Source organism: Vicugna pacos, chromosome 2 (assembly GCF_048564905.1).
Source record: "Vicugna pacos chromosome 2, VicPac4, whole genome shotgun sequence".
Taxonomy (NCBI): Eukaryota; Metazoa; Chordata; class Mammalia; order Artiodactyla; family Camelidae; genus Vicugna; species Vicugna pacos.
In genome coordinates, this window is record NC_132988.1 from 72,693,410 (window position 1) to 72,715,485 (window position 22,076).

Consider the following 22,076-nt stretch of genomic DNA (forward strand, 5'->3'; position numbering starts at 1 on the left):
AGTTCCCCTTTGACTATCTCGTTTAACAGAATTCACATTTTACACCTCTGCCTTCGGTTATGGTTATGCCGATCCTCTGTCCGGAATGTTTTCCAAGGTTCAGATATATTCTCAGGGTAGCTGACCCTTTTGCCTCCGGAGAGTTGTTTCCTCCTCTGTGCTTCGGTTGCTCTCTGTCGTCATCTCTAATATAGAATTTATCAGATTGTGTGATTACACACTCAAACCTCCCGGTGCTGTCCAAATTAGTGCTCAAATGGAAGGAATCCAGAACCGCCTAATGTGATAGATGAAACCTGTCGCGTTAATATTGTCAGCCGTCACGTTATACAGACACCTACAAAAAACTTTTTAATGTGTAAATTGATTGGAAATATTAATAAATCCTAAGTTGTATAATACAGTTATAAGTTTTAATCAAATTAGTATTAAGTACCACTAAAGATTGCTGTTTATCGTACTTATAATTTAAATTATTCCATTTATTGACTCGGAGGGATCTAAGATTACCTATAGAATCAAGCACTTTTATAGGCAATGAAATGTAAGTACTAAATGGAAAGATGAATGGTTTAAGTTTTGTGGCTAGACAGAAAGCAATTTTTAATTATTCTGTTTTAAAGTTTTATTCTATCAAAGCCTGAGTGTGTTCCTATGGCAAGGAAAGTTTTCAGTTACCTAATATGTGATATCCGTTGGTGTCTTAATATTTGTATGGTGGGCCCTGAGAACCAAGAAAGTTCCTTTTTCTTTTCTTGTCATTTCAACAAATATTTATTAAACATCAACTGCATGCCAGGAATATCAGTGAACAAAACAGACCAAACCCTGCCCTCGTGGAACTCATCCTAGTTGGGAGAGACAGATCACAAATAATCACTGTGCTAATTAAGATATTAGGCCATGGTGAGTGCTGTGGAGACAAGTGAATCAGGGAAGAGAAGGAAGTGTGGGATATATGGACATTTAAATAGACCAGGGAAGGACCCACCTGCTTCCCCAGGGCCTTTGTGATTGGATTTCTAGAAGCATTTCCTGACAGGGGGAGCTGAGGACATGAGCAATTTCTAATTTGGGGTTACTTTTGAAACGAGTTTTAAAAGACTTTCCTATACCATCCTAAGTATAGGAATATTTTTAATCTTTAGAGTTGATTGAGGTTTTTTAAATCAACTTTATTGATGTACCCTTCACTTACAATGAAGTTCATTCATATTAAGTGTACAGATGGTTAAGTTTCAAGAAATATACACACTGAGTAACCAGCACTCCAATCAAGATGTAGAACATTTCCGTCTCCCCAGAATGTTCCTCTGTATCCCTTTGTCTTCCCCGCACCACCCCCACCCCGACACTGATAGGAGTTGAGCTTTTAAAAAATTCAAGATATTGAATTTGTTTGGTTTTTTTGAGGATAAATTCTTTGTTTACAGAAGAATGAAAAAAAAGGGATAGAAGTAAGAGATCGAAGACAAATAACTAATAAAATAAAGCAGATTGCCTTTTCTCCTCTAGGCTATGTCTGCCATAAAGGCCAGTCACCTTTGTCACTAGTATCTTTGAAGCTGGCTCTGGCTCTTCCAAAATAAAGAAAACTTATGTTCTTTATCATAGCAATCTATTGTTTGAGATCTTAACACTGCTATTTCTGCTGAGCTATGTTCTTATTAAGAAGATTCTTTATGTCTCATCTAGGAAATAAACAATAAATTTGTGGATATGTTTCTCCCAGTTTTTAAACACAATAACTTACTATGATAACTCCCATAACAGTTACAACGTTTGCCAGACATGTAATATTTAGTTTCTGCTATTGGGTATTACTATTATTTGATTCTTTATGCCTCCTGCAGTTTTTGTGACACTCACCCACAACCATGCTCAGCATGGTGAAGTGATGTACTGATTAATCATAGTGTCATACTTTTCAGTGTTTCTTTACCTTTTACAAATACTTTTTAAAAACTTATTGTAGCAAAATATACAAAACAAAATTTAACATTTTAATCATTTTTAAGTGTATAGTTCAGATAAATATATTCACCTTGTTTTACAACTGTTGCCACCATCTGCCTCCAGAACTTTTTCATCTTCCCAAACTGAACTCTGTACCCAATAAACTCTAACTCTCTATTCACTGTTCCCCCATGCCCTGGCAACCACCATTCTACTTTTTGTCTCTATAAATTTGACTATTCAAGGTACCTCATATAAACGGAATCATACGGTATTTGTCCTTCAGTGACTGGCTTATTTCACATAGCAGAGCATCCTCAAGTTTAACCCATGTTGTAGTGTGTGTCAGAATTGCCTTCCTTTTTAAGGTTGAATAATATCCCATTATTATTATATATATTATAATAATTCCATTATGTATTATAAATTCATCTGTTGATGGAATCCTTGAGTTTTTTTAAACTAACTTTATCAAGGTATAATTTCTGTTCAATAAACTGCATTTATTTAATAAAAAGCATACCATTTGATGAGCTTTGATGGATACATTTGACCATTGAACAGTAAGTGTTTGAACTGTGCAGGTCCACTTTTACACATTTTTTTTTTTAGTAATAAACTATAGTGCTACATGATCTGTGGTCGGTTAAATCCTTGATGCAAAATCGAAGAAACAGAGCGCTGACTGTAAACTTACATACAGATTCTCAACTGTGGGGTGGAGGGGGGATCTGTGCCCCTAACCTTCATGCTGCTCAAGGGTCAATTGTATACACCTGTGAAGCTACTGTGTCAATCGGGACACAACATTTCCATCATTCCTGAAAGATTTGAATTGTTTGTGCTCTCATAGTTTGTGACAGTCCTTAGGACGGTTAGTGAAGCAGATGTTGTAATCTGCATGCCCAGCATCCATTTCTCTTTCCTCCTTTCTCAGAGAATCCCACTTTGTGTATTCAACACAACATTCTGCAGAGCCATGACATTGCTGCAGGCGAAGTTCTAGCAGGTGCATCCTGATGATTTTAAACTAATCTTTGGGCTTTCAGTTCTCTTTCAAGTGGCTGTTTTCAGGTGAGGTTTCTTAGTATTTAGCAGTGAGGGAAGGTCAGCTGGGGAGGCTTTTCTCGGTCCTAAGAAAGAGACAAATGTGGAGATGATTCTTTTTGGTTCTGAAAGGTTGCCTAGAGAAATTGTGCAAACTTTAAAATAAGGTTGATTTCTGCCTATTTGAGTGGTTCTGAGACGCTCTTTCTGAAAAAGACTAAATAACCTTCCAAACCTACAGTTTAACAACACGTTGTCTACAGTTACTTTCATGGTTATTTAGTGAGCCAGAAGAACCACTAGATGTCACTCTGACTTTAGTTTTTATTTTCAGAGCTGTGACATTTTCAATCTTTGAAATATTAAATTTAAAGGCATTCAAAAAATCCAGTAAGTTAAAAAATCACATTTTAGCATTTAAGATTCTAAAAGAGATAAAGATATGGGTTACTGTGAAAAATTAAAATCAAGAAATGAGAATTTTGAAAATGAACAGATTAATTTTCCCTTAAGTGGTCTTAACAAATAGAATGATGCATAATTCCTAAGTCAAAAGAGTGATTAGGCAAATGACATTTAAAAGAGTGTTTGGTACAGGCACGCCAGACAAAGAGAAGAGGCAATATGATTGAGAAATTTTTCTGCCCTCGCTCCACAGAACACAGAAATAGAGTAACATGAACTTAATTACAACAATGGGAATTTTTCATATAAAGACAGAAAGTAAAGTTGTGAGCTGCGTTGGATCTATTTCTCTTGAAGGAAGTACTTGATAAAAAAGAGTAGAAGTAATTCTAAGTCAGAGGCAGATAGAAGGCGGGAAGAAATAGAAAGAGAGAAAACAAGTTTCGAAGCCCCCTCTGTGAGACGACACTAAGCTTCCCTAAACTTTTTCCTAAACCCTGAAGATCCATGAAGGGTTTCATTGTGTTTACTCTGAACGCTTGTAGTTGCAAGTAACAGAAACCCAACTCCAGCTGTTTAAGGAAAAAATACATATGTGTTTATAGGCTTACCATGCTGGTAAGAGTGGGATAGCTTCAGGTATGGCTGTATCTGGTTAAGGCAGCAATTCTCAAAGTGTAGTTTGGGGATCTTGTGGAGTCCCTGAGACCCTTTTGGGTCTACAAGATCAAATCCATTTTCATAATAATACTAAGACATGGTCTTAGTCCCTTCCACTGTCAGCAGCTTGAGGAAATAGGGTTGTTTTTCTCTCCCTGGAGAGGAAAGAGGGTCCAATTTCATTCTCTAATTAGAGTTTGGGTCCAAATCACATGCCCAAACGGAAGTTATCCTTATGAATTAGCAATGTTGGTTACATAGAAAGTTGTCTTTTTGCCAGAATTATGCAAATGACCTACCTTAAACTGAGAATCCATTCCTAAGTGTCTGATGATTTTAACTTAATGCCCACTTATGCTGCTTGCAGGAGTCATCTGGTCAGATTATTTAACCTTTTCATGGCCTCTATGTCCTTACTTCTGAAAATAAGGATGCATTCTTTGATTCTGAGCAATGGAAGATGGGGAAAAAAGTTATTCCAATCCTGGCCTATCAGTTGCTACACTGAATATCCATCAAATGAAGTTCTGCATGTTCTTTTTTTTAGATTGTATCTTGATTTTCATTAGATATTTATGACTTAAATATTTTTGGTGATGATGTAAATGAGAGGTTTCATCAGTCTACAAGCACTGAGTTCTGTTCTTCACTGCTTCCCTTGTTCTTAATTTCCTTTGCCTTTTGTTGTTAGCTTCATTACTTTTAAAATCAAATGTTGATTCTGTGAAATTCCATTTTTTGCAAAATGAATCAGGACCAAGGTCATAATTGCCACAAAAAACAATATTCAGAAAAACTATTTACTTAGGATTTTATTTAAATAAGTATACATATTTGAAAACTCAGTGAAAGAAAAGCCAAAATTTCACCATTTATTCTTAATTTATAAATTAATCTGCAAAAGGAAACCCAGTGAAAATCGCATAAATTACTCTTAAGAATCTGACAGTGTTTACCATATATTTTCATTTTGTATATGAAACCTTTTGTTTCCACTAAAATAGCATCATTACATAAAAATGAGATTTTACTTTTTTTTTGTCTTTGAGCCCTACAGAGGAAGTCACCACTGAAAAGCAAATAATACTTGTCATGTGTTGTTATACATTAAATATTATCTAGACTTCTTTGTATATTATGTCTGCTTCTCTGTTGTATTAACTTTTCATTAACTATAGGTACAAACACCAAAATTAAATTGATATCAAAACCTCAGTTTCCAACATAATTCATATTATCACATACTTTTAAAAAAATTCAAGTATAGTTGATTTACAGTGTTGTGCTAGTTTCAAGTATACAGCAAAGTGATTTAGTTATATATATATATATTCTTTTTCAGATTCTTTTCCATTATAGGTTATCACAAGATATTGAATACATCATGTGCTATATAATAGGACCTTGCTGTTTATCTATTTTACATACAGTAGTGTTCATCTGCTACTTTCAAACTCCTAATTTATTCTTTTCCCTTTGGTAACCAGAAGTTTGTTTTCTATGTCTGACATTATCACATACGTTTTTGGGGGGGGGGTAATTAGGTTTATTTATTTATTATTATTATTTTTTTAGTGGAGGTACTGGGGATTGAACCCAGGACCTCGTGCATGCTAAGTATGTGTTCTACCACTGAACAATATCCTCTCCTCCCATTATCACATACTTTTAAACAGAAAAAGTTTTAGCAAAATATCCCTTGGAAATAATTCTAAATTGTTTCAATAACTTGACAGCTGAGGCTTCTGGATAAAAGAAAGTTTGTTACCGAGCAGGACCTTGTGGGGCCTCCCTGGGTCAGACCCCTCCCCCATATCCTCTGCCTTAGCTCTTCTCTGAATATTTCCTGAGTTTTCCAGATGCTTAATACCACCACCAAAGGGAAGAAATTACTTAATGAGCAAGAGCACGTGGCACCTAGGGGTTGATAACGTTGACCCCCTGGTTACCTCCACACCAACCAATCAGAGAACTGTGCACGAGCTGATCACGTACCCTGCGACCCCACCCTTACCTGGCTTTTAAGTATGCTTTGCTGAAACCCTTTGGGGAATTCAGGGTTTTCTTGGGCATGAACCACCCCGTCCTCCCTGCTTGGTCCTGCAAAACTTCGACTTTTCAGTTTGTTTGGCCTCATGGTGCAGGGGGCACACAAACTTGCCTTCAGTAACAGTATTAATGTTAAATTTTATATAGCATTATTACAAAATTCCACTGCTAACCTGAAGTCAGGACAACATTCCGCCTTGAGTGCCCATTACTTGCCAGACATTTCTTTACATTTAAAGAATGGGTAACAAACAGACTTGGAGTAGATAACAATTAAAAGACAGAAAAAAGTCTGCGTCCTGTTTGTATTGAATCAGACAAGCAGAAATTTGGTTGGAGAGTCCTATTTCAGGATGAGAGGCTGGTCATATGTTTTACTTGGCATTTTCTTCTAGTGAACAAAATAAAGCCCTTGTGCTGTCACCTTAACACTGACTTAAATGTTTACCAAAACCGCTCAGGGCACTGCTTCTCAAACTTGGCTGCACAGCGGAATCGCCCGGCGTTTTTAAAAAAAAAAAAAGTCAATGCCTGAGTTTCACCCCCAGAGATTCTGGTTTAATTGGAACAAGGTGGGGCTATTCTATTAACTATTTTTCTACTCCTTGCTAATTAGCCATCTGTAAGGTATTTCTAACTGTCTACGTTTTATCAACTGTAAGACTGTTTTGATTGGCTGGGTCTCTGTGGTGAACTGAATTCCGCATAGCAGTGCTTATTGTGCAGAAAGGTTGCGGTCCCTCTGTTTGCCCTAATCCATTTCCTCTCCCTTCCTTACTCTTTCTTTCAGATGAGGCAAGTGGCTACCGCGGCAGCAGCAGTGTCTGGTCATCCCTGAAAATACCAAAGAAAGAACTAAGCTGCCTCCTGGATAATTTTTCCACTGAATGTGAATTTACCAATGCTTTTTTTTCCATTTTTCTCTCCATCCTGCAAAAACTTTTTTTTTTTCTTCAAGAAACAAACTATGAACTTATTGCTGAAAAATGCAGACCAAAAGTTTTATCAAAGCTTCTCTGTCTCTTTGGGACAAGTTAGAAAATTCTGAAGCAAGCAGAAGCATAGTAAGTGCTTTCTTTCTTTTAAAACTGCTGGGGAGAGGGGAGGCTATTGTAATGGTAAATTTCACTCGGAGAGGAAGAAAGGGTTGATAATCAATCAAAACTGAGGTATTCGTTCAAGTTTCTGCAATTTCCTTTCTACATCGTAAGATGGCTTTAAGTTTCTCTGTAAAATCTACAGGGAAAGTTTTGGTGTGTGTATCTGTGAAATAAAAGCCATCTTAAGAGTGACATTGAAAGAAGTTTTTTTTTTTTTTGAACAGAGTGGATAGATAGACACCACTTAGGGAGCTTCCACGAGGATTGGAAATTCCAGGATGAGAATTTACATTCAGAGATGTTGAATTGGAAAATCCTCCTGGTTCAGGATCTTGCAGTTAAGCTTGGAAGGACATTTTACAACTGAAAGAATTATTTTCTGAAAACTTCCCTTTTGGCTGGCGTGCATCCTGAAGGGTGGAATAATGTGCGGTAGAGCCACTGCTTTCCTGAATCTGCTCCAGGCATTTAAACTTTAACTCGAGGGATCATGTATTTGGCATGATGAGGACCACAGAGAACTTCGAGGAGCCTAGTGCCACACTAAACCCTAACAGGACCCCCAGGGGAAGGTACATTTATCTGGAAGCGTTCCTGCAGGGAGGAGCTCCCTGGGGTTTTACTTTGAAAGGTGGCCTGGAGCACGGAGAACCATTAATCATCTCTAAGGTATGTTTATTTTTCCAATCTTGTCTTTATTCCAGTTGCTTTTTCAACCTTTCAACTTTTGTCAGATCTGTCAAAAACACAAAGATAATGCTGGGGATTGCCTGGATATTGCTTAATTTGCTGTTTCATACCTTCCTAATTATATCTGGAAATACTTTGCATAGCTTGGTGTTTGAAAGTGAAAATGTGTCTAGCTCGTTTATTCTGTGAAATCCCAGGGAAAAATGTACTTGTTTGATCGATAATCTCTTTTTGTGAATGAAATAGTGTAAAACTAGCTACCACATGATCTCTTCAGTTATAAATCGGATTAAAGGTTAACAGCTTGGTTAAGGTGGTGGCATGGTGTATATCTGTGTACGTGCGCATTTATTTAGCATGTGGCTAGGAAAATACCCGCTTTCTCCTTTCAGTGGAAAATATCTAGCATTCCAAAATATTTTAGAATTTGTAATTCTGGATAATTGATTGCATAAGTATTATTTATTGCTTTTTGCACACTCACAGAGAATTAAATCAGCTTTTAGTATAATTCAAGGGCAAAACAGCATTTCTGCCTCTTCTATTTATCTATGTATTTAAGCCAATTTTTAAACTTTAGTCCTCCTGCAACACGCCTCAATTCTTCCTTTATCTTTGGTGTGAGTAGGTAGAATGAACCGTTTTTTTTTTTTTTTTTTTTTAGAATGAACCGTTTTTATGCATTAGGCTTGTAGTTTTGCTTTTCTCTTAAACTACAGAGATTAAGAAAGATTACAGAGATTTTTTTTAAAATTTCAGAATACTAGCAGTCTAAAACAAGAGAGTATAAGTGCTTTTCACACATAAACATTACTCAAGAAACATATGTAATTGAGGGGGAAAATTTATTTTTAGTCTGAGGATGGGAAAGAGGTAAATATACATTTTGCCTGAGCTCTGTTACTTATTTAAGGTTAGTTTTCATATCCCACCGATATCTGTGTTTTGAGAGGGACTGAAATGATTCTTACTGTGCATAATAAGCCAGTGGGAACTGGTTTCCAGCAGTCAACCAAGAGTGTGCAGAATGTCACTGTAAGTTGTGTAACATTTCCTTACCTTCATAAGAAAACAAAAGATATGTGTACATATATATGTATCAGTTAGCAAAGATTCCAGCTATGTTACTGAAAACCCAACTGATAATGGTCTAAATAAATTGGGGTTAGTTTTTCTCATATTACATGAAGTCTGGAGTTAGGCTGTGCAGGCTAGGAGCAGCAGCTCCTAATGTCATCAGTAACTTCACTATCTCTCCACTCTGCCTTCTTCATGATGTTGGCTTTTGTCTTCATGGTTGCAAGGTGGATACCATACCTCCAGCATTGCAGCTTCATTCTGGGCAGGGATTTGGCTTTTTGCTTGGAAAGGGACAAGCTCCCTATTTGACTTTTGCTTGCATCTCATTGACCAGAACTGTGCCACAAAGCTATTCTTAGACCAGTTATGGCCAAGGGCAATGAGGTTTCTGTGACTAGTTTAGACCAGTCAAGATTTCTTTCCTGGTTTGCAATAGAAACCTAACCTTCCTGTTGTCGAGGAATCTCTGTCTACTATTTGAACAAATTGAGTTTCTGTTTTCAGGAAGAAGGAGGGAATGGGTGCTGGGTATATAGCTGAGAATGTCTGCCACAGACACAAGTATCATCTCTGCATTTTAAAACTCTGGTTGTACACTCATTTTGCCTGGTCTTTGATGATAAGATATGTATCTGTTCACTAGAATATAGTTTGCTGTCAAACAGCCCTAATCCTACTACCAATGAGACACTCTGCTAAGGCTCCATTTTATCTGCAGAACGGGGGTAAACGATTATCTCCATCGGACTGTGTAGGGGGGATTAAATGAAACCATACATTTAGAATAGTTAGCATAGGGGCTGGTATGCAGAAAGAGCTAAAAGAAAATCTTAGCAAAGGTTGTGGCAATTTTCCATTATTCTAGGAGACATTTGTATTAGGATACAGATTTGGCTGCTGTACAGAAATTCAAGCTAACAATAGCTTAAACAATGTAGGAATTTATATCTGTCTCACATGATGACCTGAGCATAAGCCAAACTGAAAGATGGCTGCGTGGGGTCAGGGACACAAGTCCCTTTTACTTTCTTACTTCCATCTCTGGGGGGATGCCTCGTCTGCATGGTCCGAGGTGACTTGCCACAACATCTGCTTTCCAGTCAGTAAGAAGTGGAAAAAGAGCAAAGAGAAGGCCATTTCCTTCCTTCCAAGGGTATAATCTGGTGTGGTCTGCTCTGTCCAGTATGGTAGCCACCAGCCACACGTGGCTATTCCATTTCAATTAAAAGTAATTAAAATGAAATTCAATTTTAGATTCTGTCTCTCATATCCACTAGCCAGATTTCAAGTGCCATATGGCTTCAGAGTTCTTGAATATCTCTCCCCACCCTGTCTGTCTGGCAAACTCATATAAATCCAAGCTCCATTTCTCCCTCTCTCTGTGGTTTTCCTGACATCAAGTTGGGTTGGGTGGTCTCTCTTCTATACGCCTTAGCTTGCATTTATTGCGCCAAATCATTATTTTTTAAAAAATTTTGACTGTCTTCTCAGAAGTTTATGAGCCTCCTGAAGGGCTGGGACTATTTCCTTTTCATCTCTATCATCTCTAACTCAGACCCCGGGTACACAAATATTTGTTGAGTAAATGAAAAGTCATGGGCTGTGTCTTATTCATCTTGCATTTCTGAGATCCAGCAGAGTACCTAGCACAGAATAGGTGCTCAGTAACTTCTGCTGAATTAATAAGCCAAGACGAAACAGAGCAGGAGGCAATGTAAGCAGGGAGGCAGAGTCCCAGGAGATGAGGTTGCCAGGCAGATCTCCACAGCTGGAGCATGTATCAGTTTCCCATTGCTGCTGTAAAAATTACCACTTAAACAACACAAACTTAGTGTCTTACAGTTCTCTAAGTCACAAGTCTAACACAGGTCTCACTGGGCTAAAATCAAAGTGTCAACAAGGCTGTGTTCCTTTTTGGAGGCTGTAGAGGGAAAAAAATCTATTTCGTTACTCTTTCCACCTTCTAGAAGCTGCCCACATTCCCTGGCTCCTGGCCCCGTTCCTCCATCTTCTAACCCAGCAACGCAAGTTGAGTCCCTCTCACATTGCATTATTCTGATCTCTAACTCTTGCCTCCTTCTTCCCATTTTAAAGTACCCGTGAGATTACATTGGGCCCACCAGGATAATCTACCTCCCTGTTTTAATATCAGTTGAGTAAAACCTTATTTCTGTCTGTGGCCTTAGTTCCTCTTTACTATGTAACCTAATAGATGCACAGTTTCCAGAGATTAGAACGTGGATATCTTTGGGGAGAGAGGGCATTTGAACATTGATGAAAGTCCACATAATTAAGACAGTACCAGGGATGAGGCAAGTGAAATTAAGTGGCTGATTGTGTGAATCCCAGATCTTATTTCTATGGAAAAAGTGCACAAGAGCTCATACGCTGCTAACCAAATGTTCACTATTCCCCTAATGTAGGGTGACCCCCACTGTAAGTGAAGGGAAGGGACAGAACACATTGAGTCGTACCTATGAAAGGCACGTACACTTATACAAAGCAGTTATAAGCTGCCAGGCATGGATGACAATATAATGAATGAAGTATCATTTTTCTTTAGGTACAAATGAGGCAGGAGAATGAATGGGGGAAAAGGAGCTACAAAAGGGTGGCCATAAAGGAAATCATTTCCAGATCATTTTCTTTGGGATTTAATGTCCTTGAAAAAGAAAGGTGGAGTTAAGAAAAGAGCCTCTATAATCTGTGAACTTCAAAAAGAAAGGGTAACTATCTTTTTAACAGGGATTGTCTATAGAAGCTCAAGTAATTCAATAGTTCAGGAAGTTGGCAGCATGACTGTATTATGACTCACTCTGTATTGTGACTGAGAAAAGCAGTTTCACCTGTTGTGGGGATGCACCTGCCCCTAGGATTCATAAATCAAGTAACGACTACAACACCAACAAACAACAACAGGTAGCAATCACTAGTAAATGCTGGCACTTGCTAAGTGCTTACTCTGTGCCAAGCTCAGTGCCAAGAGATCCACACATGTTAACACATTTAATTTCCACAACTTCGTGAGGAAGGCTGCATTATTATGCCAACTTTATACATGAGAAACCGAGACACAGAATCTGAGTAGCTTTCTGAAGTCCTCACAGCTAGCAGTAAATGCTAGAGCTGGAGTTTGAGTCCAGGCAGTCTGGTTCTCCAGAGCCCGTGCACTTAACAGGCTATGCCACTTGGTCATTGTTGCCTACCAGATATTTGTCTCTGTCTAGATTCCAGAAATGTTATCTGGGGGAAATACGGGATTAATATTTTGTTACATATGTTTCTAAATTTATTAGAGGGAAAGGATATTTTAAAATCTTAGTCCTATAAGGTCCCCTAAAATAGGTGTAAGAACTCCTTTAAGTTCAAGTCCCATCAAAGGAGGGACTGCTTAACATTTGTTAATAAGTGTTGTTGTGTTGCCTTCACTGGGGGAGGCATCATTTTCGTGCACTTCAAAGGAGTAAAACCTCCACATGTACTTCATATGCCTACATGGCCTAAGGCTCCCTAAGAAGAAGACTAAAAAGTGCAGCCCAGCCAAAAAGAAGTGTGAGTGGGCCAGTTCAGCCTTTGGGAAGAAAAGGAGGAAGAAGGAGGCTGATTTTACTTACATGGGGGAAATCCTAAAGCAAACCCGCGCAGACGTCAGTGGATGCTCCTGGGTCCTGGGCGCACTGGGCTCTCTGGACCACTGGTGACTGGGACAGATCAGCCTGCAGGCAGCTAGACTGCTCTTCAACAACCACAGAAAAGCTGTCACCAGCAGAGAGCTCCTTGAAGCGGTCAAGCAGAGAAATTCTTGGAAGAGCTTTTAGAGAAATGAAGTGTTTCTGAATGGCCCGGTTGTTGGAAATGATTGCACTTGTCCAAAAAAAATTCAGTGTGTCGGAGGGCTGGGTTGGAAGACAAGGTATTTAAGAAGTACTGGCGACAACAGGAATCTTGGTGCTACACAGCTGGTCTCTGGGTCCTGTGTTTTTTAGCCTCTGATGTCATTTATAGGAAACAAGGACATTTTCTCTTATATGTTTAAAAAAAAAATCTGGGCTTCGGAATTCAAGGTAAGTCATTGTCTCTTAGGTCTCTTACATCATCAACACTCAGAGCACATATTACTGATTTCTGCCCTCCTGAGAGGTATCTTTGCTCTGGCTGGACTCTCTTCTGTGCCATCTCACGTATAAATTCTGTTGGTTCTGTCTTCCACACCGTTACACCTCCCTCTCTGAAACTGCTCTTGCCACCTATAACACCATCATCCTCTTCCTGTCAGTCTAAACTACAGCCTTCCCCTACCAATCCCTATCCCAGCCACACCTATCCATTCTTTATCCATAAGGGGGTGTGTTTGCAAGGTGACATCAGAGATAACCTCAAACATATGTCCCCTGGCTTCTTGTTGTCTGACACTACTCAGATTTTAAAATGAATTCTTTCATTGGGTTCTTCTAGCCTTAGTGATAGGGCTAATCCCTGAGTCCTCTTCATGATTCCTCCTCTGAAGAGAATCATCCAAAACATCTCAATCAACCTGCCATTTCAGGGTGAAATGAACTGCTTTACTGCATGTGAGCAGCCTTGGAAGTAGGAACAGTCCACAGGTTAGATTACTCACTTGGAACATACTTAAATTGTCTGGATGACTGTGTTGAGATTCTGGATTTTCGATATCCATCCGTCCAACCTGAGCACCTTACAGCCTTCTAGCTTCCTCAGTGATCCTTGATTGCAACACACCAACAGCAGCCGCACAGTCCTTCTTGGCCCATTTCTTCTACACTAAAACAAAGGTTATCTTACAAGGTTATGAGCCACGGTCCCTGAGTTCAATATGAAATTGAATTTTAGGCAGTTCTCCCAAAACCATGGGTTGGTTGATTTCGTTCATCCCAAAGTCATCTTTTTCATCTCCTTCCCAAAACCAAGCTAGACTAGCTTGTTACTGATCTTTTAAAATAACCTGTCCTTCTGAGTTTCTCTCCCTACTTCTCTTACTCTTTTCTGTAACATTCTTTGCCCTTCATACCAGGCTAGCTTCATCTCTCTGCTGTCTTTAAACTAATTTGTTTGATCCCTCATTGTTCCATCCCCCTCTGTCCTGCATTTGCATTTAGTCTTTCTTCCTCTCATCTCCCCTTTATTCATGCTGTCTTCTGGTACAGGGAGCGGTTTGCATTTGGCCAATAAATGGTAATCACTTTGAAATGAGCTTTACTGAGGCTATATAACTTGTTTCTCCTGGCAAAATACTTCTCATTCCACACACAACAAATGCTCAGTAAATGTTGAATGAGTTATAGGATGTTAGAGCTGTAAAGAATCTCAGCCATCGTCAAATCCAACTTCCTCATTACACAGAGAGAAAACTGAAGCATGATAAAGTTCATTTACTTGTCAAGATGGTTTCTACCATAAAAAACAAAAGTGTGTGTGTGTGCACACGCATGTGTGTGTGTAAAGCTCAGCTGGTGAGGAAATGATTGCTTTCTAGTTGTGCCATTCACACTTTTGTATGAATCCTAGCTCCCTGTTAGGCTGGTCTAGAAGCTAAGGACCTTTCTTTCCTCCCTCCCTCCTTTCCTTCCTTCTTTTCTTTCTCTTGTCCACAGTGCTTAAACTGTGCTTAACAATGATGAAAATGAAAACATATTAATGAAGAGAAAGGCAAATGAATATTAAGGAGGATCTTCTTTAAAGTCTCTGTTAGAAAGATGCCAAGGCCATGATACTAGAAAACCCTGTTTAAAAAATGAAAGTTAAGTGGGTTGAGTTTGACCTTCAATTTAGTGATGGCATGCACATATATAATGTTTGGTAAATGTCTATTGAATTGAACTGATTGGAAAAATGGCAATTCATGTTTTTAATTTAAACTTTAAGAAATTATCTAAACTTTGCTTAAAGTGTTCTCTGTTTTTAGACAAAAACTAAGCATGTGATCCTATCAATGTTGTCAGTAATAACTTTCATTCAAGTAGCATGCTTTCTTTTAAAGCTAATATAGTCCCAAGGCACTGCCTCCTATACAGAGAGCATGATTTAAGAAATGTTTGTCTCATTGAGCCCACAATGTGATTGGAGACACATCATAAGAGACTTTCTATCAATCTTTGAAAAAATAAAGCCCCAAAGGACATTCTGGATCTTACCTAACCCACAGATTCTTCCACGTCTGTCCCTTTGATGTACTTCCAAACAGTGAACATCTTCATCTAAAGAACTACAGACTCATTGTTCTCCCAGTCGGACCATCCCAGGAGTCCACCCATCTCTCATGCTCTGACATCCGCGGCTCTTCTCAGTGAAACGAAATAAGGCAAAGACCCTCTGCTAAACCTGAGCACTGTTTCTTCCCCTCTTCTAATGACTACCCCCACAAAAGAGAACTTGTGTTTCTCCAACTCCTGTCTTCAGAGGAGGCTTTTCTAACTTGGCAGACTGAGGTGCAGAGCTCTCTGTCCTGGGCATCTGAGCCTGAATTTGCTTTTAAGTCAATTGCAATTTTCATTTCTCAGCCTTTCATGCATCTATTCATTATCTCCTTCTCCATTTTGAACTGCATCTTACCTTAGAGATTAATGAGATCTATCTTTATTTTATTTTTAAATCTCTCTATTTTTAAATGCTCTTTAGTATGTCTGTATTGATTTATCTTTTTTTTTTCCATGTTATCTTTTTTTGCCTTCATTTTAGACCAGGCTGTCCAGTGTAACAAAACATATATCCCAAATACTGTAGAGATTGGAGTGAAAATAAATGAGTTTCATTTCTACCGTAGTGTGAAGTGGCTATGCGACCACTGGCAGGTAACTTGGCTTTCCTTAATCTGTGTCTTCGTCTTTAAAAATGGAGCATTCTTGTCTGATGGAGTTGTTATAGTATCCAGTGGATTAAGTTATACAACCCTGTTTTGAAATGACAAAACACATTCAGAACTTAGTCATGATATGATGTTACAGACTACTGAATAGAAGTTAGCAACTCACATAACAGAGGTGATGTTTGGCTGATTTTCTGTATCATGAGCAACAGTTGCTACTTTAACAGATAATTCCCTTGCCCTTCCTTGCCCTGATAGTCCAGTAGAAATAAACTGGCAGTAAATACATTTGTTTATGATAATTTCAGGGTTGGTAAGTGTTATTAAGAGAAAAAAAAGGTAGGTTCCAGAGTGGCATTGTCTGTGAAGTATTGGGAGCAAGGTTGACTTTAAATAGTGTGGTTGGAAAAGAGTTTTCTGATAAGATGACATCTGAGCTAAGACCTGAAGGATGAGAAATAAGAAATCAGACATACAAGAGGTTTGTAAGTTAGGCTGAGGCAGGAAAGTCTTGGAGTGTTTCAGAAACATGAAGAAAGACAGTGTGGTTGGAGTATAGTAGGTATCTTTGTCTGGACTGCTATAACAGAATCCCATGGACTGGGTAGCTTATAAACAACAGAAACTTATTTCTCCCAGTTCTCAAGGCTGGGAAGTCCAAGGTCAGGTCGCTGGCAGATTCAGTATCCAGCGAGGGCCCACTTCCTGGTCCATAGATAACATTTTCTCACTGTGTCCTCACACAGTGGAGGGACAGGGGAGCTCTGTGAGATCTCGTCTATAAGGGCATGAATCCTGCTAATGAGGGCTCCACCCTCATGACCTAATCACCACCCAAAGTCCCCACCTTCAAATACTATCACATTGGGGGAATAGGTTTCAACATATGAATTTGAGAGGGACACATTCTCAGTATATAACATTAAGCAGGAGAGGGAGTGGTATGGCAGCAAAATGGAAAGATAGGCAGAGGTCTGATCATATAGGACCTTGTAGGCTGTGGAAAGAACCTTGGACTGGATTTAAGTGCAGGATGTGAAGGAGGATGTATCACACGACTACTTATGGTGGGAAGGACTGATTACATGTAATTAAACTGGGAGATTTTTAGTGCTGACTGTTAAAAAATATATATATATATATTCTTTTAAATTATAGGCTATTACAAGATATTGAATATAGTTCCCTGTGCTATACAGTAGGACCTAGTTGTTTATCTATTTTGTATATAGTAGTTTATATCTGCTAATCCCAAACTCTCCCTTTCGCCTTCGGTAACCATAAATTTGTTTTCTACGTCTGTGAGTCTGCTTCAGTTTTGTAAATAATTTGTATATTTTAGATTCCACATGTAAGAGATATGTAATATTTGTCTTTCTCTGACTTACTTCCCTTAGTATGATAATCTCTAGGTCCATCTATGTTGCTGCAAATGGCATTATTTCATTCTTTTTCATGGCTGAGTAGTATTCCATAGTGTGTGTGTGTGTGTGTGTGTGTGTGTGTGTGTGTGTGTGTATCTCTCTCATCTTCTTTATCCATTCATCTGTTGCTTCCATGCCTTGGCTTTTGTAAATAATGCTGCTATGAATTGGGATGCATGTATCTTTTTGAATTATTAGAGTTTTCTCTGGATGTATGCCCAGGAGTGGGATAGCTGGATCATAGGGTAAGTCTATTTTTAGTTTTTTAAGGAACCTCCATGCTGATTTCCATAGTGGCTGCACCAATTTACATTTCCACCTATAGTGTAGGAGGGTTTCCTTTTCTCCACATCCTCTCCAGAATTTATCATCTTTGGACTTTTTAATGATGGCCATTCTGACTGATGAGGTGATACCTCATTGTAATTTTGATTTGCATTTCTCTGATAATTAGTGATGTTGAGCATCTTTTCATGTGCCTATTGGCCATCTGTATGTCTTCTTTGGAGAATGTCTATTTAGGTCATCTGCTCATTTTTTGATTGGGTTGTTTGTTTTTCTGTTATTTATGAGCTGTTTGTATATTTTGGAAATTAAGTTCTTGTCACTGGAATTGTTTGCAAATATTTTCTCCCAGTCCATAGGTTGTCTTTTTGTTTTGTTTATGGTTTCCTTTGCTGTGCAAAATCTTGTAAGCTAAGGGGGGAGGGTGTAGCTCAAGTGGTAGAGTGCATGCTTAGCATGCACGAGGTCCTGGGTTCAATCCCCAGTCCCTCCTCTCATAATAAAGAAAGAAATAAACCTAATTACCTCCTCCTCCAAAAAAACCCTAAAGAAATCACTCTTCAAAAAAAAAAAAAGCTTGTAAGTTTAATTAGGTCCCATTTATTTATTTTTGCTTTTATTTCTATTGCCTCGGGAGACTGATCTAATAAAACATTGGTACAATTTATGTCAGAGATTTATGTTTCATCTGTCTTCTCTCTTAGGAGTTTGATGGTGTCCTGTGTTATATTTAGGTCTTTAAGCCATTTTGAGTTCATTTTTGTGTATGGTGTGAGGGAGTGTTCTAATTTCACTGATTTACATGCAGCTGTCTGGCTTTCTCCACACTACTACTGTGCTGACTCTTAAAGCCACCTTCTCTTCTCTCTCTCAGACATTTCTGAGGCACCTCTTGGCTCTACAGGAGGACACCACCTTCCAAAAGACAGCTGTCGAAATTCACTGTGATTTACGTAATGATGCACAAATAAACAGTAAATATTCTTTTCTTATTAGTTGGGAGGAGATTCTTCCCCTCCACCCTATACCTGTTGATCTCTTGGGTTATTTTTCACTTCAAGACAACAAGATTTCCTGGGTTGCTTTTGTCATAGCAATATGACTTGTTATTATTTTTTAAAAATTTTTCATTGAAGTGTAGTTGATTTACAATATTAGTTTCATGTGTACAGCAAAGTGATTTAGTTATACATATACATACATATACATATATTTTCCTTTCAGATTCTTCTCCATTATATGTTATTACAAGAAATTGAATATAGTTCCCTGTGCTATACAATAGGTCCTTGTTATTTATCTGTTTTATACATAGTAATATGCTATGTTAGGTTCTTTATTCATTTTTTTTGGAGGACGCAATTTGTCTTTAGATTTGAGAAAAGAGGTTTTTCACAAATGATGGAGCCAGTGTGAAAGTTAAGTTATTTCATGCATCCACTCACACATTCAGTTAACACATTATTTATTGAGTGTCTAAAATATGATAGAATTGGGGAAACAACAGCAAACAAGGTCCCTGCACTTAGAGAAGGAATGGGTTCCTATTTCTTTTTATACCACTGGAGCTGACCCTGGCACGGCCAGCCCACATTCCCTCGTCTTCCTTGGCTGTGCACAGAGGGTTGACTTCCAACTGTCAGCATCTGCATTTCTTTGCTTAAGGACTTTATTTTGCCTCTGCTTGGATTAGCAACGCTGGGAGCACCCCTCAACCCATGACAGTGAGGAGGAAGAGCCCAGCTCTCATCCCCTGCAGGGGCTAGCTGAGGTGCCAATTTCCACTAACTCCTAGGGGACCCATGGTTGCAGCTGGCTTGATAATAAGACTGCCCACCTCTCCCTGCCTCCTTTGCCCACTTCCCTGCCAGTTTTCTTCACTTCCCAGAGAAACTCCTCACATTTGAGTTCTCATTGCAGAGTCTGCTTCCGGGAAAACCCAAACCCAGATAACCACCGTTTATGGACTGCGTACCAAGTGAAAGCCGGATCCTAAAATCTAACCTAGATCTGTTTCCAAAGCCTATGCTCCTTCCACTTGGCTATGGAGAAATCTATGGTTTCTTAGACCTAACATTTCCTTGGGTGTTAAGAAAAGGAGAAATTCATTCCTAGGCATGATGTTCTGCATTCTCTCCCTCATCTTCTCCCTCTCACACATGAGCCTACCTTTTGCTTTCTTCTCCATTGAATGAATTGATGAGCATCACAGTTTTTACCCTCACTTCTTTTTTCTGTTACCAATCCAGCACCAAGAGACTTCCCTTTCCCTCTGAGGGGAGGATCCACTCTTTCTTTTGTTCCATAGGTTCTTTTATTCTACAGGTTCTGTAGGTTAGTGCTTAAGGAAAATGTGACCCCCTGAGCAGAACAGACAGCAAAAATTATATCTGATTTGGGGGGGGGGTGGAGCTCACTAAGCCTTGTTTCTTTTCTAGAATTTAATTTGCATTGCTTCTTTTCTTTCTCAATTCATGCTATTAACATAGCACAAGAAAAAAAAGTGAACAACATACTATTTTTTTTAGCATAAAATGTGTGACAGTTTAACCTGGCAGTGGCTTGAAGTTCAGCACCTTAGCAAGCAATAAAATATAACATAATTTCCAACCCATACCAAACCCCAAAATAACAGAATATGTTTCCAACTCTGAATGGCAGTTTCCCGGTATAACTTGTACCACCGCCAATTTCAATACAAGAAGCTTCTTTTCTTTTGGAGCTGTGTCCCCACAGTATGAATATTCTTTGACTCCCTCTGTTGTCCATTCCCAATTTCCTTGTTTTTTGCTTGAGTTCACTGGAGATTGACAACCGGTAGCCTCATGTGACAGCCATTAGTCGGCCTTAAACCTCAGCTTGATCTTGAATAGATAGAATAATGAATAGGTTTTATGTAATATAATTCATGTTGCCAGCTATATGAAATTGGCAGCTCAAGAGAGACTAAATATGCTTCTAGTCTTCTCTTTTCTATGTTCCTATTTGAATATAATAATGCAAAAGGCATCGTTCCTTCCTTCAATTAAAGCACTTTTATAGCAGTCTGAACTCTGAATCATAGAGCAATAAACATACATTCTATCAAAAAAGGAGAAGATAAAGAAGATAAGTGTTTTCTTCTTCATATTAGTGGGAATTAACAAGCATTTAAAAAACTTGTGTTTGTGTGTGTGAGCCCAGGGAGGGGCATTTCATCATAATGAAGGAGGTCTTGGCAAGTCAGTGTTCATTTTACTCTCATGGCATTGGTTGCTGAGCACATATATGCCCACTCTATCTCCAGGGAGCCTGTGGAACAGAAAATAGACTCAGAAAGTCACACAGAAGAAAACCATCTCCTAACCTTCCATCTCTCAAGCAGGGGAAAAGATGCATTCTTCTTGGTCAAAATTCCTTGGTTTGTCCTATTTATGCTGTCATTTCATGGAGGTTAAAAATATACCTTTCCATACATGCTGGTAGGAATGTAAAATGGTGCAGCCACTTTGGAAAAACAGATGGCAGTTCCTTAAAATGCTAAACATGGAGTGACCATATCACCCAACAATTATACTTCTAAGTATATACCCAGGAGAAATGAAAACATATGTCTATACAAAGACATACTCAGATGTTCATAGCCGCATTGTTCACAATAGCCATGAAGTGGAAAAAAATCTAAAGTCCTGTCAACTGCTTAAACGAAACATGGTATAGCCGTATGACAGAGTACTATTTAGCAATAAAAAGGAACTGAATACTAATACACGTAACAACATAGATTAACCTTAAAAATATTGAGCTCAGTTAAAGAAGCCAGACACAATAAAACACATATTATATAATTCCATTTATGTGAGATGTCCAGAACAGGCAGATCTATAGAAACAGAAAGCAGGTTAATGGTCACCTAAGGCTAGGGATGGGAATGGAGAGTAACTATAGATGGCACAAAGATTCTTTCTGAGGTGATGGACATGTTCTGAAAGTACATTGCAGTGATGGGTGCACAAATTTATATTAAAAATTGTTGAATTATAAAGGAAATAATCCCCACTTTTATTCTGGTAATAAAAAGTAGAGGAAACAAAACAAGAGAAAGATAGAAAATAAGAAAGAATCACAAAGGAACTATTCCTCACCGCGTTAAGTATTCGGTATTGATTTAATTAACTGAAATTTAAAGTAGTAGAGGAAGATGACCAAAATGAAGCTCAAAAAACATTACAGAGCCCTAATTATTTTAGGAATCAGGACAATCTAAGAAATTGTTCATAAGACAACTTAGGAAATGAGACAGAATATGGGACGTTCAGGGGACTTTGGCAGTGGATTCTAGGATTTTCTCTGAAGGAGGAGTGCCTCCCTTGTCAGATATCAGGATCTCAACTCTCTATGGTTAATTCTGCTCATATTTTGAGAAATGAGGGTGCAGTGTCCTGGGACAAAAAAATAATGTAAAGTATGGCAATTTTTTTGCTAAATTGCAAAGGATAGAATTTCATTCTTCAGTAGATTGGAGGCAAGAAGGCATTTAACGTTACAACAGGAAAAATGTTAACACCAGGGAAGCGT

The 22,076-nt window shown here is 38.5% G+C and overlaps 3 protein-coding genes across 4 annotated transcripts in view; 2 read left to right on the plus strand and 1 right to left on the minus strand.

Annotated features, from left to right (window-relative positions):
• The window catches only part of CCDC158 (coiled-coil domain containing 158), a 71,322-nt gene extending 71,220 nt beyond the window's left edge, over nt 1-102 (minus strand). The window contains exon 1 of the mRNA XM_072942027.1: nt 37-102. The gene's annotated coding sequence lies outside the window, so the exon portion shown is untranslated. The remainder of the gene's footprint in view (nt 1-36) is intronic.
• A 7,339-nt stretch (nt 103-7,441) lies between these two features.
• SHROOM3 (shroom family member 3) overlaps nt 7,442-22,076 on the plus strand; it is a 288,650-nt gene continuing 274,015 nt past the window's right edge. For both annotated transcript variants that reach the window (XM_072941974.1, XM_072941979.1), the window contains exon 1: nt 7,442-7,886. In XM_072941974.1, coding sequence (XP_072798075.1) covers nt 7,719-7,886 — 168 coding nt within the window. In that variant the 5' untranslated portion in view covers nt 7,442-7,718. The remainder of the gene's footprint in view (nt 7,887-22,076) is intronic.
• Nucleotides 12,464-12,805, plus strand: LOC140686859 (histone H2A.N-like). The gene is given in 1 exon segment (XM_072942035.1): nt 12,464-12,805. A coding segment is annotated over 1 exon segment (342 nt).